The sequence below is a fragment of the Leptodactylus fuscus genome, chromosome 4 (genome assembly GCF_031893055.1).
Source record: "Leptodactylus fuscus isolate aLepFus1 chromosome 4, aLepFus1.hap2, whole genome shotgun sequence".
Lineage (NCBI taxonomy): Eukaryota > Metazoa > Chordata > Amphibia > Anura > Leptodactylidae > Leptodactylus > Leptodactylus fuscus.
The window spans coordinates 92,728,267-92,756,110 of record NC_134268.1 but is presented as its reverse complement, the minus strand read 5'-3'; the positions used below and the strand labels follow the sequence as shown (position 1 = coordinate 92,756,110).

At 45.7% G+C, this 27,844-nt stretch overlaps 1 protein-coding gene across 3 annotated transcripts in view; it reads left to right on the top strand.

The window, feature by feature from the left end:
- MAK (male germ cell associated kinase) overlaps positions 1 to 27,844 on the top strand; it is a 70,458-nt gene that overhangs the window by 1,998 nt on the left and 40,616 nt on the right. For all 3 annotated transcript variants that reach the window (XM_075270832.1, XM_075270830.1, XM_075270831.1), the window contains exons 2-3: positions 25,095 to 25,354; positions 26,857 to 26,911. In XM_075270832.1, the coding sequence (XP_075126933.1) occupies positions 25,254 to 25,354; positions 26,857 to 26,911 (156 nt within the window). In that variant the 5' untranslated portion in view covers positions 25,095 to 25,253. The remainder of the gene's footprint in view (positions 1 to 25,094; positions 25,355 to 26,856; positions 26,912 to 27,844) is intronic.

Genomic DNA, 27,844 nt, shown 5'->3' with positions numbered 1-27,844 from the left:
TTAGGAGGTCTTTGGGCCTGTAGAATGACGTCACTGACCGCCGTGGCTTGTAATTAGGCTGAGGCCCAATGACAATGCTTAGTGGTTTGTAATGTCGTCATTGAAGTGGCCAAAAGACTGTTTTTTATGTTTGATCACCTCCACTAGGCTTCTGCTCATTACACTTTGGGATCTAAAGAGACCCCAGAGTATAATAATAATTTGTGAGTGGTGATCCCCAAAAATATCGGGTTTAGCCAAACCAGAAATTTCTGCATTATTTGTAACAAATAACATAGAGGCCACTATAGGACATTATATAGTATGGAGGGGCCATTATAGGATACTATACTGTGTGGAGTGGCTACAATGGGACATTATACTATGTGAAGGTGCCACCGTGGGACATTATACTGTGTGGAGGGGGTCACTGTGTGACATTATACTGTGTGTGAATGGGATGTTATACCATAAGGGGGCGCTATGCTGTGTGGGGATGGGGTTCGTAAGTCATAAGTTTGCTATGAGGCCGAGTCTTTGCTTGTTACGCCACTGTTCAGAAGTATGCTTACAATGGAGCACACATATATTTTTCACATGTTGTTTGCATTGAAAAGAAAAATGCTAAGTTTATCACATTTATTAAACCCCTTACTACTTTTTCTGATACTTTGGAACTTTTGAAGAAGAGGAGTGGTTTGGCTGTTGTAGATCGCCCTCTCTCTTGAAAGCATTATACCTGATTGTAACAGGTAATTGGAGGTTTTTTTCTATGGAACTGCATTACTTGAAATTTGAGTTCGGGAGCGTTCACGCTACCGTCGGTGTCCGACAGCTAGTGTCCGCTGCTAATATCCTTTCAAAATCTTGTGTGGACATTAGCAGCGGACACTAGCTGTGTCCGTGACATTTTGCATTGATTTAAGTGGACATTGGGTGCATTATTTTACTGTCCGTGGGTGTCCTTAAGTGTCCGTTCCCAAAGATGTCCAACTTTTCAAGCGGACAGCAAAAACCTAAATGTTGGGTTTTCACTCCATAAATGTATAGGTTGCTAAGTATGCCAAAATATGTATAAAAAGTGGGGCAACATGGTGGCTCAGTGGTTAGCACTGCAGCCTTGCAGCACTGGAATCCTGGGCTCAAATCCCACAAGAACAACATCCGCAAGGAGTTTGTATGTTCTCCCCATGTGTATGTGGATTTCCCCCCACCCTCCAAAAAAAAATGTATAAAAAGTGCCATATGTTGTATTAAATGTTTAAAGATTCAATTTTTATGTTTTGATCCGATAGGATTGAGTAGTAATTCCATTCATGAAAGAGGACCTTTCACCACCTCCATTAATTCTAGTTGTTAGGGGCCTTTACACTACCGCCGCTGTCTGTCCCAGGGTTTCTTAAACCCCAGAGAAACCGGATAGGGGACAGCTTGCCAGCGACCGCCGGTGTCTGTATCTGGCCCCTCTCTGCCTGGAAACAGGTTTTTTTTTGCATCGACACAAAGTCCTGCATGCACGTTTCCAGGCAGAGAGGCCACATATGGACACTGGCGGTCACCTTTAAGAACCCATTCAAATGAATGGGTTTTAAAGCTGACTGCCGGCAAGCTATCCCCTGTCCAGTTTCGCCAGGGTTTATGACAGAAACCCCCGGGGTGGATAGCGGCAGTAGTGTGAACCCAATATTAGCAGCTATTAATAGTTGACACTTCATTGATTCCAGCACAGTTAAATCTTATCTTCTCTACCCTCAATCATTCCAAAACAAACGCAAATACTGTAGACCATGGGCCACCTCAGGGAGTGTTTCTGTCATTTTAAATAGCTGATCCACAAGTGTCCCGGGTGTTGGATCGGTAGAGATTTTAGATTGGCAACCTATTCTAAAGATAGGTTATCAATTAATAAATCCAAGAAAACACCTTTAAAGTGGATCTTTCACCATCTGGGGCACATGTGGTTTAATACACCGCTAGAAAGCTGACAACGGCTTTCCTGTTCTGTGCCCTCGGTGAAGAGCTATTGGTGCCGATACCGTAGCTCTTCACTGTCAGAAGGGCGTTTCTGACAGTCAGTCAGGAACGCCCTTCCTCACAGCATCGTCTATAGCGCTGTACTGTGAGAGCGGTGAGGAACGCCTCCCACCCCTTTTAACTATACTCATCCATAGACGAGTACTGGGGGGCAACGTCCCCTCTCACAGTACAGCGCTATAGCGCTATAGACATTGCTGTGAAGAAGGGCGTCCCTGACTGACTGTCAAAAACGCCCTTCTGACAGTGAAAAGCTACGGTACCGTCACCGATAGCTCTTCACTGGGGACACAAAACGGGAAAGCCGATAGTGCGCTGAATTCAGCGCAGTGTTGGCTTTCTAGCGGTGTATTAAACCGTATGTGCCTCAGATGGTGAAAGGTCCTCTTTAAGTCACGATTTATTCTTGATTTGTGAATCTCCATTCTGTTCTTCAGCTGTACCATGTGACCAGACGTTATGCTGAAGGGACATTAGCATGAAAATAGTTCAAGGCCTTAGGCCAAATTCCAACTCTTTTTTAAATATAAAAAAATAAAAAATGGTCAACACCTCCACTTTTCCTTCGGATCAGTTTTAGACATACAATACTTGTCAGAGTTTAGTAAAGGTTGTCGTTTCCATATTAATATCCATTCATTTCAGACGAATATGGATCAGACTCTGGTGACAGCAGCTTGTTAAGCTGATCATAGATGGCTAGAAGCATCACTGACTCCAGCTGTCATGAGACTTCTCCCTTCCACAAGCACCAGCTGCCAGCTGGCAATAGGGTAGGAGTCTTTTTTACTCATCATGCGTTACTTACAGCGTCCTGCAATCTCTTTTCAGTAATGCTGAGCAACAGATGTCCTCCGCCATCATGCCCAGATTCTGATAATTTGGAGGGATGTCCAACAAGGGTAACCAAAATGTATTTTTTTTACAAACATAACATCAATACACATAACTGCATTACAGTTTACATGACCATGGGTACAGTTCTGACAGATGAAGTGCCCAGTTTTCCATACATATTGAGTGTTTAACCTGCCTAGTTGTGTTATAAAACGTCCTGAACTTTCATGTTAATGTATATATATAAACCGATTTGCAAGACATTCTTTAAAAAGCCAGGTGACAACACTGGAGGAAGCATTTGGGAGCCATTTTCATCACCACTCATTATCGGACTGGGATTCTGGAAATGTTTCAGAGAGTGCACCCTCCATCTATACAGAACTTGCCCATGTCCACTTTTATTTTCAGTGTAATCTTAGGGTAAGTTCACACAGAGATTTTTGATCAGGATTTTGAGGCCGTATCCAACTCAAAATCCTGACCAAAAAGACGGCTCCCATTGAAATCAACGGGAGCCACTCAGGTCTTTTTTCCGGGAGCCGTTTCTTCCGACTCCCAGAAAAAAGAAGCAAAATGCTTATTCTTCAGGCCGAGTCGCTTCGCGATTTGGCCTGAAGACACTCCCTACCCCAGACTTGGCCCATTCATTGGACCCAACCTGGAGCGGAGTGCGCGGCTGGATGCCTGAAGAAAGGGCAGCCCGGATCTTTTATCCGTGAGCGGCGACATGCCGCTAGCGGAAAAAAGAAGCCTGGCGGTCTCCATAGATCACCATTGTGAGGGGCGGATTGTGACGTGGATTACGCGCCATAATCCGCCCCCTCTATGCCCATATGAACTAGCCCTTTGACTATGTCACAATTATTTATCATTTCATTTGGGGTTATTTTGGAAGGTCATGGCTGCTTAGAAGTTTGTACAAGGCCCTGTTTGCTTAGGTTTTTTTATCTGTAATGTGCCTTAGGGTTGACTTTACAAGACAGATAGCTGAACGAAACAGCCCTTATTGTCAGTTCTTCCACAACAAATGCTGCGGGATTTCCATGGTAGCAACAACATAGGCTAGCCCTGAAGCTCTGTTCACACTACGGATGATCATGGTCAAGTGTTGCCTGTGATCCATGAAAAATTATTGCCAGATAGGAATAGGCTCTATTCTCACAAATCCAACTCTCCCATTGAATGTCAACATGTCTGTGAATTGTCCATGAAAAAAAGGATACCACACTGGTGCTGACTCGCCATGAAAAAACAGAGCGGAGAATCAGGACGGTCAGCAATGTGAATCATAGCCTTAGGCAGAGCCTATTACTTTGCCTTTCAGCATATACTGACTAGCATAAAACACTGTACTACATATGTAAGTCATCAATGGTAAAGTGAGAATTATGAGAAATATATAATATAATATATATAATATATATATATATATATTTATTTATTTTTATATGTTTGATATAGTGTTCTGAAAAGTAATGCATTCCCCTAAAACTAAGAGCTATCTGTTATATGTTATAAATCTTGGAATAAGCCGGCATAAAATCATTGTGTAAGAGCAGTAAAACATTCTTTTAGAAAACTATATAAATTTTCTATGTCTGTAATGATATGAACTAAGAGAATAAAATTATAGTGTAATTTCTACTTTCTACTGCATGGGGAACACTGTAAAAACACCTCCCCCCCCCCAAAAAAAAAAAAAAAGGCGTGGGACAATGCTATTCACCCCATCCACCTAAAGAATTGGTTCTACTATGTGTTATACATTTCACAATGGTACCATTAAAAGTGAACAAATGGTACACTGTCCTCTATGTGTCCTTTGCACAAATAATTCCTCTCTAATCTTAAGTAAAGCGATTACTGTTTAGCATGTCTGTAAGACTGACGACAGTCTGTTCTCAAGTGGATTTTCTTCTGCTAACAAGGCTTCTACTATTAGCCCAATTTTCTAGTGTTTAGAAAGGTGCAGTATGTATTATTTTTATAATATATCCATGTAACATGTCATCCATGTTGTCATACAATTGTATCACATGAGTTTGTCATATCTGACTCATAGCACCTGCATATACACTGCTTTGTATTTTTCTAATATATTTGGGCTAGCAATAGAGAATACAACTCTCAGATGACAGTGTCCAATCTGCCCACCTGAGGGCTCTGCAGTTGGATGGTGCACGTCAAAGTAAAATGGATGTTCTAGGGTCATACCATTCCCATTGTCAGTATCACACAGTGCAGGGACACACACCGTATACAATGGCTTGCAAAAGTATTCCTATTCCCTTGAACTTTTTCACATTTTGTCACCTTACAACCGCAAACTTAAATGTATTCTATTGAGATTTTATAGATAGACCAACACAAAGTAGCAGATAATTGTGAAGTAGAGAGAAAATGATACAAGGTTTTCACAATTTTAATCATTTAAAAATCTGAAAAGTGTGACTTGCTAAAGTATTCATCCCCCTGTACTCTGATACCCCTAAATAAAAATCCAGTACAATCTATTGCTTTCAAAACTCGTTCCATTTTTTCATTCCACTTCACAATTATCTGCTACTTAATGTTGGTCTGTCACTTAAAATCTCAAGAAAATACTTAAGTTTGTGGTTGTAAGGTGACAAAATGTGAAAAAATTCAAGGGGGGTGAATACTTTTGCAAGCTACAGGAGAAAATGGGATTGATAACATTTCATTTCAATTTATCCCTTAGACCTCATGCACACAACAATTGTGAATTTACGGTCCACAACTACTGATCTGTAATCTGCACATAAACAAGTCCTCATTGCATCTGTAACGTCATCCACAATCACCGATCCTGTATGATTTTATACACTGGTCTGAGCCGCAAATGCGAACAAATATAGGACATGCTTTATAATTTGTGGACCCCTTCTATGGCTGGGAAACACATCCCCAAAAATTGTATGGGTCTCCAATTGTGTATAAAATTACGGCCGTGTGCATGGGGCCTAAAGAAAAGATATATTTTACTCATTATGAAAATTTACCTAGAGTTTCATTTTAAGATGTTCCATAAAACTGACCAGTTAAACTGATGATCAAAATGTGACGTGAACGACCCCTGAGCAAAATGAATGGAAAGTTGTTGCTGTTTTCTAAAAGTTAGCCTGTAGAGATGAGCGAACACTAAAATGTTCGAGGTTCGAAATTCGATTCGAACAGCGGCTCACTGTTCGTGTGTTCGAACGGGTTTCGAATCCCATTATAGTCTATGGGGAACATATACTCGTTAAGGGGGAAACCCAAATCCGTGTCTGGAGGGTCACCAAGTCCACTATGACACCCCAGGAAATGATGCCAACACCTCTGGAATGACACTGGGACAGCAGGGGAAGCATGTCTGGGGGCATCTAACACACCAAAGACCCTCTATTACCCCACTATCACAGCATAACAACTACACACTTTCCACATACCAAAAAACCTCTATCAAAGTGGGAAAATACCTGGAAACCTTCTTTACTCCCCAAATGGATGGACACAAACCCCAATTTAAGCTCAACAAACAGTAACAACCACCCCTTTAAATCACGTTCCCCATGACAACCACGGATGGAATAGACAATGGGAAATCCAAAAGCCCTCACCCTTAACTGTCATTTTGAGTGTGTGTGTGTGTGTGTGTGTGATGTGGTAAGACCTTCCAAAATTCACTTTTCTAGCCCTTAACATGAGCCCTTCCAAACAAAGTTACAGGACCTTAAGCTGAGCTACCAGCAGAGATTGAGGCCCTTGGCATGAGTAGAGCCTTGCACCAGCAGTGCTTTTGGCACTTAGGGTGAGTTGAGCCTTGTACCAGCGTGTGTCCCTTAACATCAGGCAGGCCCTAAGTTCTGCGCTTTGCACAAAAGTTCCACATTAACTAGGCTGAATGGTACAAACCTTAGTAGGCCCGAGAACCAGGAACAGGTCTTGCAATGGCTGTCGGATAACGCTTAAAGCACATTGTCCACCAGCCAGTCAGCCTCTACCTCCTATTACCCAACAGTCTTGTCCTCCTTCCACCCAAAATTCCCAATCTTCCCAGAACAATAACCCCAACTGTCCCTGCTCCCCAGAGCTGTTCTCCCTTCCTTTGACTGTACCGCAACCTGCCCCTCCATTTCGCGATTCCACGGACCTAACAGACGAGTATCTGTGTCCAGATGCTCAAACACTAGAGTCTCCTCCATCTCCGGTCAATTTGGTGGCGGATGACCAGCAACCCACCCTCATCGACGACGATGAGACGCAGTTGCTGTCAGGGCAGTCAGTTGACATGCGCATTGTGCAGGAGGAGGAGGCGAGACAGGAGTTGGAAGAGGAGGTGGTGGACGACGAGGACACCGACCCCACCTGGACAAGGCGGATGTCAAGCTGGGAAAGTAGTGTGGATGTTGAGGCAGGTGCAGCACCAAAAAGGGTAGCTAGAGGCAGAGACATGTCCAGAGGCAGAGGTCAGCTGCTTTGCCGAAGCCAGGCCAGACCCGGAATGTCCGAAGATGTTCCCTTTTGTACCCAGCCCAGAAAAACTCCCCCATCGAGGGCACGTTTCTCAAAGGTGTAGAGTTTTTTCAAGGAATGCGCCGAGGACAGATATAGTGTCGTCTACACAATTTGCCTCTCGAAATCGAGTAGGGGCCCTGAGAAGAGCAACCTGTCCACCACTTCAATGCACCGTCATTTGGAATCCAAGCACTGGAATCAGTGGCAGGCAGCAACGGCAGGACAAACGTCGCCCGCCGTTCATGCCACTGCCTCTGCTCACAGTGCTGGCGATGCACTCCAGAGGACAAGCCAGGACATCACTTCATCTGCCTCCGCCACTTTGTTGACTTCTCCCTCATCCTCCCCTGTTTCTGTCTTATCTCCTTCTCCTGCACCATCAAAGGCACCATCAGGCGCTTCTTTACAACAACCCACCATCTCTCAGACATTGGAGCGCCGACAGAAATACACCGCTAACCACCCACCCACGCAAGCCTAGAACGCCAACATCGCTAAACTGCTGGCCCAGGAGATGTTGGCGTTCCGGCTTGTTGAAACTCCAGCCTTCCCGGACCTGATGGCAACTGTGGCACCTCACTATGCCGTCCCTAGCCATCACAACTTCTCCCGGTGTGGCGTCCCCGCCTTGCACCAGCACGTGTCACTCAACATCAGGTGGGCCCTTAGTTCCACACTTTGCTGCAAGGTCCACTTGACCACCGACACTTGGACAAGCGCCTGTGGTCAGGGATGCTGCTTATCTTTAAGGACAGGCAGGGTGAATGTGGTGGAGTCTGGTCCCGGGGTGCAAACTGAGGTACCCTATCTCCTCTCCCAGGCCAAAATTCATGGCAGGAGTAGACTGAAACCCTACGACGCTGCAACCTCCACCCCAGCTACTAGCGGCAAACGCTAAAACACTGGTGTGGGGAGACGTCAGCAGGCGGTGCTGAAGCTCATCAGCTTGGGGGACAGACAGCACAGTGCCTCCGAGGTCAGGGATGCCATCCTGGCTGAGATGGCATTTTTTTTTCCCTGCTACACCTGGGGCCTGGCATTTTTACGCCTGTGATAATGGCTGGAACCTGGTAGCGGCTCTGGAGCTTGCCAGCCTCCAACACGTTCCATGTTTGGCCCACGTCTAACTTAGTGGTGCAACGTTTTTTGAAAACATACCCAAATGTACCGAAGCTACTGTTGAAAATGCGGCGCTTGTGCGCCCACTTTTGCAAGTGTACAGGAGTCGCTGCTAGCCTAAAAACAATCTAGCAAGGCCTACATCTGTCCAAACACAGGCTGTTGTCCGTCATTCACACATGCTGAAACCCTACAATACCATATCTTGAGCAGGGTGTGTGAGCTGCACAGACCTTTGATGGAGTTCCATCTACAAAACCCAAGGGTTCCTCAAAGTCAGCTCCCAAAGTTTCTGCACCATGAGTTTCCAGGGGTGGCAGAGTTATGGCTAGGGGCAGAGGCATGGATAGGGATGATGTCTAGGGGCAAAAGCAGTGTGGATGTGGAGGCAAGCTAAGCAGCAAAAACTGGGGGTACAAGCTAAGGCATGGACTGGGGTGATGATTAGGGGCAAAAGCAGTGTGGATGTGGAGGCAAGCTAAGCAGCAAAAACTGGGGGTACAAGCTAAGGCATGGACTGGGGTGATGTCTAGGGGCAAAACAGTGTGGATGTGGAGGCAAGCTAAGCAGGGAAAAAGGTGGCTAGAGGCAAAGGGATGTCCAGAGGCAGAAGACAGCTGCATGACAGAAGCTAGACCTGAGCCAGCAAGGCCCAAGATGCCCTCTTTTCTAGCTTCCTTAGAAAAATTCCCCCATCGAGGCCACGTTCCTCACTGGGGGAGATAATTTCTAAATGTATAGGTCGAGGACAAACTGAGTGTGGTTTACACACTTTGCAATGCGACTCCCCATCTCCCAAGCCTTTCATTCCAGGCTAAAGTACAGCACAACCCACCCACATGCCCAAGGCTTCAACGGCCTCATCTCAAAAATTCTGGCCCAGGAGATGTTGGGGTCCCGGCTTGTGGACACTCTGCCCTTTTTGGGCCTGCTGGCTACTGCGCCACCTCACTGTGCCGTCCACACCAGCACTTTTCCCCAAACATGAGGCGGTCCCTAAGTTCAGTGCTTTGCCCAAAAGTTCCACGTGACCAGCTATGAATGGACAAGTGCATGCGGACAGGGACACTAACTTTTAATCTTGGCACAGTGGTTGAATGTACTTGAGGCATGGACCGGGTTGCAAAATGTGGTAGACTGACTTGTCTCCCCACACAACATTCCTGGGAGGAGGGCTGAAACACCACCCTCCTCCTCCGCTGTTAGATTGACCCCAGCTACGAGCTGGAAACGCTGCAACACTGGTGTGGGGAGACGTCAGCAGGCCGGGCTGAAGCTCATCAGCTTGGGGGACGGACAGCACACTGCCTCTGAGGTCAGGGATGCCATCCTGGATGAGATGGCAATTTGTTTATCCCCGCTGCCCCTGGGGACAGGCTTTTTTGTTTTGTTGGAGGGCTCTGGAGCTTGCCAGCCTCCAACACGTTCCATGCCTGGCCCACGTGTTCAATGTAGTGGTGCAACGATTTTTAAAACATACCCCAAATTAGCAGAGATAAGGGTGAAAGTGGGGCACTTGGACACCCACTTTCCCAAGTCTACAGTACCTGGAGCTAGCCGCAATACACTCCAGCAAGGCCTACATCTGCCTGAAGCACCTACTGTTGTGCGAGGTCACCACACGCTCAAACCCTAGATACCGTATGTTGAGCAAGGTGTGTGAGCAGCAGAGACCTTTGATGGAGTACCAGCTACAAAACCCAAGGGTTCCTCAGAGTCAGCTCCCTCACTTTCTGCACCATGAGTTTCCATGGGTGGCAGAGTTATGGCTAGAGGCACAGGCGTGGATAGGGATGATGTCTAGGGGCAAAAGCAGTGTGGATGTGGAGGCAAGCTAAGCAGCAAAAACTGGGGGTACAAGCTAAGGCATGGACTGGGGTGATGTCTAGGGGCAAAAGCAGTGTGGATGTGGAGGCAAGCTAAGCAGCAAAAACTGGGGGTACAAGCTAAGGCATGGACTGGGGTGATGTCTAGGGGCAAAAGCAGTGTGGATGTGGAGGCAAGCCAAGCATAAAAAACTGGGGGTAAAAGCAGAGGCATGGACTGGGGTGATGTCTAGGGGCAAAAGCAGTGTGCATGTGGAGGGAAGCTAAATCGACAAAAAAAGCTGGGGAAAAGCACAGGCAGAAACTGGGGTGATGTTTAGGGGCGCAAGCATTGTTGATGTGGAGGGAAGCTAAGCATAAAAAACTGGGGGTAAAAGCAGAGGCATGGACTGGGGTGATGTCTAGGGGCAAAAGCAGTGTGGATGTGGAGGCAATCAAAGCAGGGAAAATGGTGGCTAGAGGCAAAGGGATGTCCATAGGCAGCAAGGGCAAAGATGCAAAACTCCCCTGTTTCAAGAATTTTCCTGACTTGTCTCCCCACAAAACATTCCTGGGAGGAGGGCTGAAACACCACCCTCCTCCTCCTCCGCTGTTAGATTGACCCCAGCTACGAGCTGGAAACGCTGCAACACTGGTGTGGGGAGACGTCAGCGGGCCGTGCTGAAGCTCATCAGCTTGGGGGCCAGACAGCACACTGCCTACAAAGTGAGTCATGCCATCCTCGATGAGACGGCAATGTGGTTTTTGCCACTGCACCTGGGCCCAGGCATGTTGTCATGTGTGATAATGGCCGTAACCTGGGATCGGCTCTGTAGCTTGGCAGCCTGCAACATATTCCATGCCTGGGCCACGTTTTTAACTCATTGCTGCTAATCTTTTTAAAAAGGTACCCCAATGTTCCTGAGCTACTGGTGAAAGTGTGGCGCTTGTGCGGATAGTTTTTAAAGTCTATAGTTGCCGCTGCTAGCCTCTATGCACTCCTACAACGCCTGTACCTGCTGGAACAACGGCTGTTGTGCGACGTCTCCACACTGCTGGCACTAATCATATCATATGTTGAGCAGAGTGTGTGAGCAGCACAGACCTTTGATGTAGTTCCAACTCCAAAACCCTCGGGTTCGTCAAAGTCAACTCCCTCAGTTGCTCAACCATGAGTGGCCATGGGTGGCAGACTTATGTGAAATCCCATCCCATCCATTGCACTGGACACGAAACATTAGCATGCGCTCAGCACAATTCCGGATATGGCAGCTGCGTTAAGCAGGGTGCGGGGTACAACACAGACCAGGCCCGAGCACCAGGAACGGGTGTTAGAAATACTGCAGCATCCGCCATTCCCTTCCAATTTTGGGGTTTTGGACCCGCCACCGACTTGTCTGGACCTCAGTGGGGATCATGAGACACAGTTGCCATCAGGGCAAGCTGTGGTCATGTGCGGTTTGCAGTAAGGGGGCAGTGCGCAATTGGAAGAGGAGTTGGTGGATGACGAGGCCACCGACCCCACATGGACAGGGGTGATGTCTAGGGGCTAAAGCAGTGTAGATGTGGAGGGAAGCTAATTCAACAAAAAAACAGGGTAGAAGCAAAGGCATAAACTGGGGTAATGTTTAGGGGCTAAAGCAGTGTAGATGTGGAGGGAAGCTAAGCAGCAAAAACAGTGGGTAGAAGCAAAGGCATGCAAAACTCTACCATGTTGGAAGACTTATTCCTAGGTCTGGAACACGTTAATGGCCCCCCCTGCAGCGCCGCACCTCCCATGAGGCGACCTGAAGCGACCGCTTCAGGCGGCGCTATGCCAGGGCCCCGGGGAGGGCGGCACTTTTGCTTACCTAAGCCAGTCCAGGACAAGCTGTCCTGGACTGGCTTAGCACCGAGCGGTGGATTGGGGAGGCCGCTGGAGCAGCGCTGCTCCAGCGGCCTCCCCTCAGGCAGAGAGCAGGTTCTCTCCGTGCCTGCTCTCTGCCTGCTAACGCTGCTAAGGCCCATCCCCTTCGCTCCGCCCCGCCCCCTCCTCCGGGGGGGGGCGGCTTTCTGTCGTCCGCCTCGGGCGGCGAAAGATGCAGGTTCACCCCTGCCCCCCTGGACAAATTACTGCCACTCAGGGGCCTAGTGTCACCAGGAGGGACAAGTATAGGCGCATGTTGTGGGAATACCTGGCCGACACCAGCTCTGTCCTCTCCGATCCCTCTGTGCTCTACAGCCTACACTTATTTTCTCATCTTTTTTTCTGCACTGCACATCTCTTGCCTACTTCCTTTGGGATCTTAGAAGTGGTGTTCCACTTCCAAAGGTGGTAATTTCAGTGCTGGAGTTGTCAATAGACAGTGTAACGGGAGTAGCTGAGGTATCGCTGTCTTAACCACTTTTTGGCACAAAATTAACTTCCAAAGCCAAGTATGGTGCAAGTATATGATGCAAGGACACCTACACACCTATCTCTGACACATTGGGGAGTTCACCCTCATGCGCCCTTTTGGCCTGCACCATCATGCGCCTCTTCCCAGCCACTCCACATCTCCCAAGCTTTTCATTGCAGGCAGAAGTACAACACAACCCACCCCCATGCCCAAGCCTTTAACAGCCTCATCGATAAACTGCTGGCCCTGGAGATGTTGGTGTTTGTTTATGCTTCTGGATACCCAGGCCTTCCGTCAGCAGATGGCAGCTGGGGCACCCGTTACTACTTCTCTTGGTGTGCTGTCCCTGCCTTGCGCCTGCATGTGTCCCATAACATCAGTCGGGCCCAGAGCTCTGCGCTTTGCTGCAAGGTCCACTTGACCACCGACACATGGACAAGCGCCTGTGGTCAGGGATGCTGCAGTGCTTATCTTTAATGACAGGCAGGGTGAATGTGGTGGAGTCTGGTCCCCGGGTGCAAACTGGGGTGGCCTATCTCCTCTCCCAGGCCAAAATTCATGGCAGGAGTAGACTGAAAGCCTACGACGCTGCAACCTCCACCCCAGCTACTAGCGGCAAACGCTAAAACACTGGTGTGGGGAGACGTCAGCAGGCGGTGCTGAAGCTCATCAGCTTGGGGGACAGACAGCACAGTGCCTCCGAGGTCAGGGATGCCATCCTGGCTGAGATGGCATTTTTTTTTCCCTGCTACACCTGGGGCCTGGCATTTTTGCGCCTGTGATAATGGCTGGAACCTGGTAGCAGATCTGGAGCTTGCCAGACTCAAACACGGTCCACGCATGGCCCACGTTTTCAACTTGTTGGTGCCATGTTTCTTTGAAACCTACACCATGGTGCCTGATATACAGGTCAAAGTGGGGCCATTTTCATAAGTGAGAACTAGCCTCTGCTAGGCAGAAAACATTCAGAGCACACTCCTCTCATCTTCGCACCGTTGGCTGGCGGAGGAAGACGAGGGGGTTGGAGTGGCATCTGATGTCCCTGTCCCACATGAGGCTAGAGGGTGCACTTCAGTGCATCCCATTGCTTCACCACAAATGGTGTGAAGGGGAGTGGAAAATGGAGGAAATGGAGAGTGACCCTTACAGTTGGGGCCAGCAAAGGCATGCCAAGTAACACACTGGCACACATGGCTGACTTCATCTTGGGTTGCTTTTCAAGAGTCTAACACATATTTCACATCATGGAGAACAAATAATACTGGATTTTTACAAGCCTCGAACCCCGGTCTAGGTCTAATGTCTGTTCCTTTCTTATATTAGGGGAGAGGGAAAAAAAATTACTTCAGTGATACGTTTAGCGTACATAGACTGACTATTAATGTGTATCCCACTTAGTGTTGTTAGGGTTACACAACGTCACAACCTGGCTAAAGCTTCCATAGCTGTTAATAAAGTCAACATAACTTTACGGTATCCAAAAAGACAGCTGTACCGACAGAGAGCAAGACAAATGTCAACCAAAGCTGTGAGCTCTGAACACCCACAGTGACTTTGGCGTCATCATCATTATAAGGGTGCGGGTGGTAATAAATAACTTGGCAGTGCCTAAAACCCAAAAAGCTTATACAACTATATTTACATTAAGATACACAAATGACACTTTTTAGTAGCATGTCATGAGACAAGCTGATAAGATCTTCCTTTGTGTAGTGCTATTTGAAAGTTAAACGCTGCCTTCATTTTAATTCTGGAGAAGGTGCAGACATTAGATTTAGAACATGTCTTCATTGTCCAAATCCTCTATATAGGTAATGTGTTTTTCGGGCCGAGCTGTCTGGGAACGAGCTGGTGCAGCACTGACAACCTGGGTGAATATGGCAAGAGCCTGAGATGTAGGGTGAATTAATCCCCAAATTATTTGGGGAATTTCCACTCAGAAACTGGCACTATATGGCAGTGGCAGGACTTGAAGGTATTTGTAACCCCAATATATTCTTTGCATTCCCAGTCAGACAATGGCACTATATGGCAGTGGCAGGACTTGAAGGTATTTGTAACCCCAATATATTCTTTGTATTCCCAGTCAGACAATGGCACTATATGGCAGTGGCAGGACTTGAAGGTATTTGTAACCCCAATATATTCTTTGCATTCCTAGTCAGACAATGGCACTATATGGCAGTGGCAGGACTTAAAGGTATTTGTAACCCCAATATATTCTTTGCATTCCCAGTCTGACAATGGCACTATATGGCAGTGGCAGGACTTGAAGGTATTTGTAACCCCAATATATTCTTTGCATTCCCAGTCAGACAATGGCACTATATGGCAGTGGCAGGACTTGAAGGTATTTGTAACCCCAATATATTCTTTGCATTCCCAGTCAGACACTGGCACTATATGGCAGTGGCAGGACTTGAAGGTATTTGTAACCCCAATATATTCTTTGAAATCCCAGTGAGAAACTGGCACTATATGGCAGTGGCAGGACTTGAAGGTATTTGTAACCCCAATATATTCTTTGCATTCCCAGTCAGACAATGGCACTATATGGCAGTGGCAGGACTTGAAGGTATTTGTAACCCCAATATATTCTTTGAATTCCCAGTGAGAAACTGGCACTATATGGCAGTGGCAGGACTTGAAGGTATTTGTAACCCCAATATATTCTTTGCATTCCCAGTCAGACAATGGCACTATATGGCAGTGGCAGGACTTGAAGGTATTTGTAACCCCAATATATTCTTTGAATTCCCAGTGAGAAACTGGCACTATATGGCAGTGGCAGGACTTGAAGGTATTTGTAACCCCAATATATTCTTTGCATTCCCAGTCAGACAATGGCACTATATGGAAGTGGCAGGACTTGAAGGTATTTGTAACCCCAATATATTCTTTGCATTCCCAGTCAGACAATGGCACTATATGGCAGTGGCAGGACTTGAAGGTATTTGTAACCCCAATATATTCTTTGCATTCCCAGTCAGACAATGGCACTATATGGAAGTGGCAGGACTTGAAGGTATTTGTAACCCCAATATATTCTTTGCATTCCCAGTCAGACAATGGCACTATATGGCAGTGGCAGGACTTGAAGGTATTTGTAACCCCAATATATTCTTTGAATTCCCAGTCAGACAATGGCACTATATGGCAGTAGCAAAAATAGTGGGTGTATATAGCCCCAATTCTATTGCTAGGGGACTTGCAGTGTATTTCTGGGGTGAAGGTGGGGAGGGGGGCACACCGTTGGAACGGGGATCGGGTGTATATATAGGGTATACGGGAATACACTGTCAGTGTATTCCATTCAGGATCCTGGGAAAGCTGGGTTGCGGCGATTGAGCCCGTCAGTGCCACGTTACACTGACAAGCTTCTCCCTGGAATTGAAGTTATATGTAACCCCAATATATTCTTTGAATTCCCAGTCAGACAATGGCACTATATGGAAGTAGCAAAAATAGTGGGTGTATATAGCCCCAATTCTATTGCTAGGGGACTTGCAGGGTATTTCTGGGGTGAAGGTGGGGGGGCACACCGTTGGAACGGGGATCGGGGGTGTATATATAGGGTATACGGGAATACACTGTCAGTATATTCCATTCAGGATCCTGGGAAAGCTGGGTTGCGGCGATTCAGCCCGTCAGTGCCACGTTACACTGACAAGCTTCTCCCTGGAATTGAAGTTATATGTAACCCCAATATATTCTTTGAATTCCCAGTCAGACAATGGCACTATATGGCAGTAGCAAAAATAGTGGGTGTATATAGCCCCAATTCTATTGCTAGGGGACTTGCAGGGTATTTCTGGGGTGAAGGTGGGGGGGCGCACCGTTGGAACGGGGATCGGGGGTGTATATATAGGGTATACAGGAATACACTGTCAGTGTATTCCATTCAGGATCCGGGGAAAGCTGGGTTGCGGCGATTGAGCCCGTTAGTGACACGTTACACTGACAAGCTTCTCCCTGGAATTGAAGTTATATGTAACCCCAATATATTCTTTGAATTCCCAGTCAGACAATGGCACTATATGGCAGTAGCAAAAATAGTGGGTGTATATAGCCCCAATTCTATTGCTAGGGGACTTGCAGTGTATTTCTGGGGTGAAGGTGGGGGGGGGGCACACCGTTGGAACCGGGATCTGGTGTATATATAGGGTATACGGGAATACACTGTCAGTGTATTCCATTCAGGATGCTGGGAAAGCTGGGTTGCGGGGATTCAGCCCGTCAGTGCCACGTTACACTGACAAGCTTCTCCCTGGAATTGAAGTTATATGTAACCCCAATATATTCTTTGAATTCCCAGTCAGACAATGGCTCTATATGGCAGTAGCAAAAATAGTGGGTGTATATAGCCCCAATTCTATTGCTAGGGGACTTGCAGTGTATTTCTGGGGTGAAGGTGGGGGGGCACACCGTTGGAACGGAGATCGGGGGTATATATAGGGTATACGGGAATACACTGTCAGTGTATTCCATTCAGGATCCTGGGAAAGCTGGGTTGCGGCGATTGAGCCCGTCAGTGCCACGTTACACTGACAAGCTTCTCCCTGGAATTTAGCTCTTACAAGAGCTGTTGTGGTTGTCTTCTCCTTCCTATCCTAGCCTGTCCCTGCCTACCCAGAATCTAACCCCTAGCTAACTGGACGGAAACCTCCGTCCCCAGTGAATTGCAAGCTCAGAATGACGCGAAGCTGGGCGGCGCTGTTCTTTTAAATTAGAGGTCACATGTTTTCGGCAGCCAATGGGTTTTGCCTACTTTTTTCAACGTCACCGGTGTCGTAGTTCCTGTCCCACCTACCCTGCGCTGTTATTGGAGCAAAAAAGGCGCCAGGGAAGGTGGGAGGGGAATCGAGTAATGGCGCACTTTACCACGCGGTGTTCGATTCGATTCGAACATGCCGAACAGCCTAATATCCGATCGAACTTGAGTTCGATAGAACACTGTTCGCTCATCTCTATTAGCCTGCACTCTGGCCATTGTAGAAACCAACTGGGCATTGAATAAAGCTAGGAGAATTCATATGAGTAGGTAGCAGTCACACCTAGTGAGGAATAAAATAACAGAATAGCTGCACAATATGCCCGGACCTTGTAAAAACACTAAGTAAAGAATTTGGTAGAATATGTCACATTGTTTCTAAATACGTTCTGAAAGTGTTCCAAAATTACACACCCGGGCTACGTTCACATCTGCACCCCATTATAGTCTATGGGGTTTGAGGTGTCCATGGATAACCGCTGTTTTAGTGGGTGGGCTCTCTGCCGTTTTGGGCACAAATGCACTTTTTCTTCAAATATACTTTTTCTGAGAACGAAAAAATAAAGATGTTATGAGGTTTGGAAGGGTGGAGGGGGGGGAGTCAAAAATGAAAATTAAAAAATGCCTGCGGTGGGAAGGGGTTAAAAAGGCTATTCTACTCCTACCTCTCATTTTCCTTACTCCCTGCCATTTCTGTAAAAATGTAGTTTTTCTGATATGCAAATTACGGTTAGGGAGCACTGGGGGAAACGGCAAACCAGTGTCATCAACTACTCACTGCGCCTCAGTACCTCCTGTTGACTCCCCCCCCCCCCCCCCGCGCATGTTATCCCCAACTTCAGCCTTGCGTAGGCATCTGATGCTGCGCTATACACGGTTGAAAACCCACTTTGGGTTCGGGCATTTTGCAGTGGTCTGTTACACAATTTCAACCATGGGGAGCACAAGAGAATGAGAGATAGAAGTAGAATAGCCTTTTAAATAACCTATTTAAAGTCATTGTCTAATGATAGACTCCCCTTAAGAGACTCCAGCATATGCGCCAAAATTGACATCTACCCAGCCAGTGATTTAGATAGGTTTCAGCTATAACTCACACCAGTTGTATTGTTATAGTAAATATGATGAGCCAAGTTGCCCCTGGCCTGTCATGATCCCACTCCTCAACACCCACGGTCCTAAAAAGTGACGAGCAGTGCAGAAAAGAAACAGAGTAGCACATCTTTGATGGAAATTGGGCCTTTGTGCCAAAAATGTTCTCCTTTTAATCCAGTCTTCTGGTGTAACTCTATTAGCAAATTCTTCCATAAGTTTGTACAGTCTTACTTTCCAACAGTATTGGAAATCTGCCATACTTACGTTAACCAAAAACCTTTACAGGAGCATTGAGCTCTCCAGCTGCATTTACTAGAAAGGTGACCTATAATGGTAGTGATAATTAAAGATTATCCACATGTCAGGTTACTAATGATAGCAGCAAAGGAGAGATATCGGCATATAATGTGACGTTGTCCAGTCAGTCTTAGTACATTAACTGAAACATGAGTTAACACAATTAGGTCATAGCTGTACTTTGAGTTTAGACCTGTGCAACACTATCCTACAGAACTACAGCTATATCATATCTACAGTATATGTACTTTGGGGCTGTTGTTTAAAATTATTTTCACTATAACTATAATTTTAAAAATATAATAAGGACTAAATACTAAGTAATAAATGTCAACCTTACCAGTTGCTGATATAGCAGTAGACAAAAAAGGAGTCTGGGGTGCACATCCCTTAACTCATTAAATGGGTTGTCTGGGATAAATTGATCTCTCTAAGGGTAAGTTTACACAGGGTTTTTGGTCAGGATTTTGAGGTCGTATCCACCTCAAAATCCTGACCAAAAAGACGGCTCCTATTGAAATCATGTTGTTCCACATCGCGGAAAAAGAAGCGAGATGCTCATTCTTCAGGCCTCGCGATTCGACCTGAAGACACTCCCTCCTCCCGACTAGGGCCTAATCCGGAGCGGAGTGCACAACTGGATGCCGGTGAAGTTCAACGGCATTCAGGTTCTGGTCCAAAATACCCCATGTGAACTTACCCTAACTCGAGGTAAACATCCCACCCCACCCTGCCTTCCTTCTTAATTACTTAGTGTACCAAAAATCTATATTTAACTAGATCGCTAGAGCGACCATCCCAGGCAAATTTTCCGATTTTGCAGTGATGTTCTGTCTTCTTGTTTCTGGCAACGGAACATCACCTATACTACAACCTCATCATACCTACCTGTCTTTTGGGTAGAACCTTCTTTCTGAGAATGGGATGTCACTTCTTTCTGTGCCTGCGCAATAGAGCCGGAGTGCCAGTATGCCCACTAGCTCAGAAGAAATGATGTCTAGTGCCCAGAAGTTCTGGCTTGGAAGACAGCTAAGTATGATGGGGTGGGGCATTAAGTTAGTTACAAAGGGCTAGTAGTGCATGGGCTAGCTAGGGAAACACAGAGGGGGTGTGAGTAAGAAAGGGAGGGGGATGGAGTGGGAAAAGGAAGGGCTGGGAGTGAGAAAGGGAGTCAGCTCTGAGTGACCCAAGGCATCTTGGTAGCTGTAAGAAAACAGAACACGAAGATACCCATGTAAACAAATACAGATGCCAGGAGCTCACAGAGAAACCCAGAAATCACTCAAAACACTGCTAAAGGTATTTGGGTGCACTTATTAACTTATTAATAGCACTAACAGACCTTTTTTGAAAAACCTCTTTAAAGATAGTCTGTCACTAGGGTGGAGCATAGTAAATCAGTAACACAGTATGATAGGTAAGGGTCACCTGAATCTAATGCTTTTTTTTCCCCATGTAAATATGTGCCTTCTTTGCCAAGGCATTAATTTCTTTCACAATATGAGCAATCTGGCATTGCTTCCAACTGTTTTGACCCCAAATTGCTTTAATTGTCTGGTGTGAATGTGAGAACACAGGGCCTGGCAGGATTTCAGCATGAGAAGGGAGGAGGGAGCAAAGGTGTAGTACAGACGTGTGCAGAGTAGGAGTTGGAACAATAGAGCCGCCTTCTGTGATCTAAACTGCTCATTTGCATATTGTGATAGTAACAAATATCTCAGTAACAGAGGCATGAGTTTTCATGGGGAAAAAGCATTACATTCAAGTAAGTCTGACCTACAGTGGGTGCGGAAAGGATTCAGACCCCTTTAAATTTTTCTCTCTTTATTTCACTGCAGCCATTTGCTAAAATCAAAAAAGTTCATTTTATTTCTCATTAATGTACACTCAGCACCCCATTTTGACAGAAAAAAAGCAGAAATGTAGATATTTTTGAAAATTTATTTTAAAAAAAGAAAAACGAAATATCACATGGTCAGAAGTATTCAGACCCTTTGCTGTGACACTTATATGTAACTAACATGCTGTCCATTGCCTTCTGATCCTCCTTGAGATGGTTCTACTCCTTCATTGGAGTCCAGCTGTGTTTAATTAAACGAATTGGACTTGATTAGGAAAGGCACACACCTGTCTATATAAGGGTGAATTCACACGATGTAACGTGCAGCGTGATCTGGCACGTATACGGCGTGTCAGAGTTTGCGCACCGTAAAAGCTCCCATTCATTTCAATGGGAGTTAGGATCGTATACGCCGTGTTATTTTGCGGCTGTGATTTTGCAGCTGCAAAATCACGGCCGCAAAATAACGCAGCATATACGATCCTAACTCCCATTGAAATCACGCCGTATACGTGCCAGATCACGCTGCACGTTACCTCGTGTGAATGCACCCTAAGACCTCACAGCTCACAGTGCATGTCAGAGCAAATGAGAGTCATCAGGTCAAAGGAACTGCCCAAGGAGCTCACAGACACCCTTTAGGCAAAAATGTTTTATTTTTTTTTCATGGCTTGTACACCAGTTTGGCACATGATATAACAACTCTAAAGTGTTATAAGGCATCTGAACATAGCATAAAATTAGTTAAGTTAACATGGTCGCAAATTGCAACTCAATCCAGCTTTTGCATTGTATGTCTTCATCTGTGGGTTGGGCTGCACTTTCTGCAATTTGCGACCACATAGTTATGAATTGATTCTATACTATTTTGAGATGCTATTAGAGCCTCACAAGACTAAATTTGTTGGCTATGATCTGTGATCCGTGAAAGAATTGAGCATACTCTATTTTTTCATGGAGTTATCACCTTTGCTTTATGGCAAGGTGCTCCATCATGCTGGAAAAGGCATTGTTGATCGCCAAACTGCTCTTGGACGGTTGGGAGAAGTTGATCTTGGAGGACATTCTAGTACCATTCTTTATTCATGGCTGTGTTTTTAGGCAAGACTGTGAGAGAGCCGATTCCCTTGGCTGAGAAGCAACCCCACACATGAATGGTTTCAGGACGCTTTACAGTTGGCATGAGACAAGACTGGTGGTAGCGCTCACCTCGTCTTCTCCAAATAAGCTGTTTTCCAGATGTCCCAAACAATCGAAAAGGGGATTCATCAGAGAAAATGACTTTACCCCAGTCCTCAGCAGTCCACTCCCTGTACCTTTTGGAGAATATCAGTCTGTCCCTGATGTTTTTTCTGGAGAGACGTGGCTTCTTCGCTGCCCTCCTTGAGACCAGGCCTTGCTCCAAGATTCTCCGCCTCACAGTGCGTGCAGATGCACTCACACCTGCCTGCTGCCATTCCTGAGCAAGCTCTGCACTGCTGGTAGCCCGATCCCGCAGCTGAAACACTTTTAAGAGACGGTCCTGGCACTTGCTGGTCTTTCATGGGCGCCCTGGAGCCTTTTTGCCATCAATGGAACCTCTCTCCTTGAAGTTCTTGATGATGTGATAGATTGTTGACTGAGGTACAATCTTTCTAGCTGCGATACTCTTCCCTGTTAGGCCATTTTTGTGCAGTGCAATGATGACTGCACGTGTTTCTTTAGAGATAACCATGGTTAACAGAAGAGAAACAATGATGCCAAGCACCAGCCTCCTTTTAAAGTGTCCAGTGGTGGCATTCTTACTTAATCATGACAGATTGATCTACAGCCCTGTCCTCATCAACACCCACACCTGTGTTAATGGAGCAATCACTGAAACGATGTTAGCTGGTCCTTTTAAGGCAGGGCTGCAATGATGTTGAAATGTGTTTTGGGGGATAAAGTTCATTTTCTAGGCAAATATTGACTCTGCAAGTAATTGCTGTTAAGCTGATCACTCTTTATAACATTCTGGAGTATATGCAAATTGACATTAGGAAAACTGAAGCAGTAGACTTTGTAAAAATTAATATTTGTATCATTCTCAAAACTTTTGGCCATGACTGTACATCCCAAGAAAACTGATGAAGTGGGGATCTAGAACTTGTTACTGTTTTATTACAAGGAAGTTGGATTCCTGCATGTTGAACAGAGAAAGAAAAAAATATTGGACATTTTTTTTTGTCCAATAAAGATTTATTATACTTTTGCTATATAACTGGGTTGAGCACCTTTTTTTTTTTAGCCATGTGCCATTTCTTTCTCTGTTCATATTGTCCATTTATCATGGCTTAGACGCATCCCCACTTTATAATAGTGGTGCCCACTGTTCCATCCATTTTAGAAGGATCCCTGAATGTTGTCTCCTGCTGCACCCAGTGGAAGACACGCTCTGTATTGTATGATCTCATTTGATTATGTTGAACTACAATGGTTTCCTGTCACTGATAGTGGGTTGTGGACTCATAGTGTCTCCTAACCACTTTAACTTTGGGTCATTCCCAAGCGCATTGCCTGAGTAGCCTCCACAGTATCCAGCTTTTAACCCCAATAAGGGGATCTGGACTTCATAATAACTACTAGGTCATTCATTACCTCTTGGAGTTGTTTAGGTGGCGGCTGGCCAAATACTGGAGAGACACCGATGCTTAGCACAAGGGATCAGACAAGAGTTCATTAGCAGGTGGATATCATTCAGTGTCTTAGACAGGCTGACGGGCAGGGCGGGCAGTACAGGCTCAATAGTCAAAGGCAAACCAAGGTTGGTAACAGGAATTAGGCATGTCAGGATGAGAAGACAAATACAGAGTCAGGAACCATGCCAAAGGTCAGGCTGCTAATTTACATATTGCAATATTAATTGAATATCTCAGCAACACAGGCATGAATATTCAAGAAACAAGCTAAGATGAGAAGTTTTATTTTTCTGGTGCCATGCTGAAGACAGACCAGATTTAGATAGGGTTGCTTTGGATTGCCTGGGAAAGGCTCACAGATGTGCATGCTGTCGGTAAGCTCATAGTGTTTAGCAGAGGTAAGCTAGCAGCTTTATCTGCAGAGAGAAATAGCAGAAAACAGCACTTTTGAGCGCTGCAGCATCTTCAAACAGTTGATCTGGGGGGGTCTCGGGTGTGGGATAAACATCAAACCCCTAAGAGCGTTCACCTGCTTTCAGGGTCATATGGGATGCTTGTTTGACACCCAGGCAGATAGTAGAGCCAGTGGCTTAAGTACTAGGGTAGCAGCTGCCACAGGGTCTGGAACATTAGGGTGCCCTGCGAGTCCTTGATATGTTTTTTTTTTTGTTTGTTTGATTTTAATAGGCAATTACCTGCTTTAGTAACCCCAGTAAGTAATGGGCCCTATTTACTTACCGTTCCCTGCTCCTGCTCATTGCCGACTCCACCTCCCCTTCTGCGTCCCATGTCATGTTGCTACAGAAGTGGATGTGGCTTTGAGCAGGAGCGGGGATCAGTAAGAGTATTTGTATAATAATAGCAGTATTTGTTGGGGTTCGCCTAACAAATACTAGGTGAACTACAACAAATTCTGCTATTATTATACTGTGGGGTCTTTTCATACCCCAGAGTATAATGATCTGAGACCCAGGGGAGGTGACTGAACATAAAAACCAGAGTTACTCACCTCTCTGATGTGACTCACTGCAATCTTTGAGCCTCTTCAGTGCTGTATTAGACATCACGTGGGCCAGTCCAGCGTCATTATGCGTTGCAATGCCAGCCTGGCCAACTGGTCTACTATGGGGCAAAATATTGTGTGGAGGGTCTGCTATGTGGCATAATACTGTGTGGAGGAGCAACTACAGGATATTATACTGTGTGCAGGGGCCACTGTGCAATATAATACTGCGTGCAGGGGTCACTGTGGACCATAATATTGCGAGGTGGGGACGCTATGGGTGCTAATACTTTGAGGTGGGGCCGCTATTGGTGCTAATACTATGTGGAGGGGCTGCTATGGGACATTATACTGTGTAGCGAGGCCAATATGGGTCATAATACTGTGTGGAAGGGCTACTATGGGACATTATACTGTTTGGAGGTCACTATGGGACAATATAATGTGTGTAAATGGTGTGTTATACTGTGTGGAAATCAGGAAAGGGTGCAATAAGGCGGGGTGGCTGGGGTCCAAATCGAAAGTTTGCTGGTAGTTTAAGGATTTTCTGGGACCCCTTCTTCTTTTGGACAGGACCCGTGATAGGCTACATCAAGGCTTCATCTTGGTATAGATCAGTAGCCTTGGATGCATTGTTACTGTCAATGGTAGAAAGGAATGACTTGCATTCTATTGATACTTTTTTTTTTTTCTATGAAGAAGCTAGAAAATGTGATGCATTCTTTGTATACTGACAGCATTTTTTGGTTCTATTTTAGATCACTTTTGGAATGGCGACATCAGGGGGCTGCTCATACTTTTCATCTTAACCTTTCCACGGTACCTGTTTGCATGTATATACATCTATAACTTATTCTCAGCTGTTACTGCTGTAGACACAATTCCTTGTTCAACCTTTGAAAAAGCAGAACCTAAAAATGAACAGGTATACAACATTCAAGCAACTTGGAGATGGCACATATGGGAGTGTGCTGATGGGGAAAAGCAATGAGTCTGGAGAACTTGTGGCTATTAAAAAGTAAGTGTGCAATTCAATGTGTAGTTTGTGGTGCACATCAACACAAATAATCGACTAAATGAGTTTTCTACCTGCAGAAAGTGATGGCAAATTGATGTCTTACCATCACTGTTAGCTGGTGGTGATCTGACCCCTAGCCAGCAAGAAAATGAATGAGGCCCTTTACAGAGGACTTGTCACCATGTGCAAAATGCTAAATGACATACATCATTTGATTGCCGGTGTACCTCTGAACATTTTGGCTTTTATTTTTTTATTTGGTCCACCAGTTTAAAAGATATGACCGATTTAAAGAAAAAAAAAAACAAGTGGCAAATCGATGAGGGGCACAGTAACAGCCAAATGATGTGGCATTTAGTATTTTTTTACTTGGTGGCCTGTCTCCTTTAGGCTAAGGTCCCACATAGCTGGCTGCAGCCAAGAAGCACTACAGGAAAAAACGCAGTAGAAATGCATCGGATTATTTTCTGCAATGTGTGGATGGGATTAACCAGAATCCCATCCACCTTATAGGGACTGTAAAACGCCTCAGTGTTTGCATCTTGGTAAAATCGCGTTTATGTTATGTGGGGTTCTAAGCTTAAGTATTTCCTTTGCTTAATGCTTCCTCAAAGCTCTCAACCCACATGCAAGTGAAAGTCTTTGTAAGTAGTGAAGCATATTCTATTTTGGCCATGAAAGGCCAAAAATACTGTATTTTTTTCCTGTCTGGAAGGGTTTGTATCTTTTTCATGACAAGATCAATGTATCAAAAGATCAGCATTATCAAAAACACCACAAACCTAAGTGATCCAGTCATTATATCAAGGTCTGACAACATTTGTTCCTGTCTTCTTAAGGCTGAGGTCACAACGTTGAGGAGATGCAACTTTTTTTGTTTCAGATTTTGCTGTGTTTTTTTTTTTTTTTAAATCAAATCCAGGAGTGGAAACAGGAGAAGGTAGAAGTATAAGGCCGGGTTCACACGGAGTTACGTGCCGCGAGATTTGGCACGTAGACGCCGCGTGACCCTTTGCGTGCCGTACACGCTCCCATTCATTTCAATGGGAGCGGGGAGCGTATGCGCCGCGCTAGTTTGCGGCCGTGCATTTATTCACGGCCGCAAACTAGCGCGGCGCATACGCTCCCCGCTCCCATTGAAATGAATGGGAGCGTGTACGGCACGCAAAGGGTCACGCGGCGTCTACGTGCCAAATCTCGCGGCACGTAACTCCGTGTGAACCCGGCCTAAGGACTTCCTATATATTTCCCATTCCCTCCTTAGCCACCACTAGGTTTGGCTAAAAAAAAAAAAAGCAGCAAAATCTGTAACAAAAAGAGCTGCTTTTCTGGAGTCTCAGGCTAAAAATGGAAGGCAGTGTGGTATTGTCAAGAGAGCTTAGGTTAACATGTGGTCTCTCCATACTTGTTTGCCTATGGGATTTGTTCCCTCCAGTGTTTATACTCTGTAACATTATGGATTTTATTTAATAACATTTTTTATTGTTGTTTCTTTTCTGTAGGATGAAACGAAAGTTCTATTCTTGGGAGGAGTGCATGAACCTAAGAGAAGTAAAGGTATTGTTACTTGTGGAAGGAAATGTTATGGCACTAAGGGAGTGTCATAGATTTGAGTCCAAGGAACTCTGAGAAATCAGATTTCAAGAAGTTGAATATGTTTTTTTTCCCACAATATCAGGGATGTATTCATCCACCCATAGGATAGAAGATAAGAAAATCACAGTCCTCTAAAACAAATAAATAGAGTTGAAATAATTCTGATGCTCTGCAACTCTCAAACCTATTGATTATAATCAAGTTATCTGGTAAAAGTAAAGTTTCTTAACATTAGAGAGTGTGTCCTGCCAGGTAAGGTTGTACAGTTCTTCCTGAAAGATCAGTGGAAGAGTAACATCTGTAAACCCTGCTGACCAGCTGATCTCTTCACTGTTACATTGTACACCATCTGATTCATAGCGTCTGTGCAATTAAAGGGATCCTATCATTCACACTCTATTTTTTCTAGGTACCACGTCGGAATAACCTTAAAAAAGGCTATTCATCTCCTACCTTTCGTTGTCTTCTCCGTGCCGCTATTCGCCTACTATCCCGGTTCTTGTCGGTATGCAAATTAGCTCTCTCACAGCACTGGAGGTGGGCCCCGTCGCTCAAACAGCACTAAGGGCGTCCTAAATGCTGCAAGAGAACTCTCTCCAGTGCCGCCTCCTTCTTCGTCAGGAGTGTCATCTTCAGCCTCTTCTTCCTGCGTTGGCTTGTAACTTCTAGGCCTCAGGCCTTAGGCAGAGCAGACTGCTCATGCCCACAGACCACGAGAAAAGAGGCTGAAGATGACGCTACTGACGAAGATGGAGGGAGAGTTCTCTCGCAGCATTGGGACACCCCCACAGCTGTTTGATCGCTCTGGCCCACCCCCAGTGCTGCGAGAGAGCTAATTTGCAGGAACCGGGATTGTAGGCGAACGGCGGCATGGAGAAGACAACGAAAGGTAGG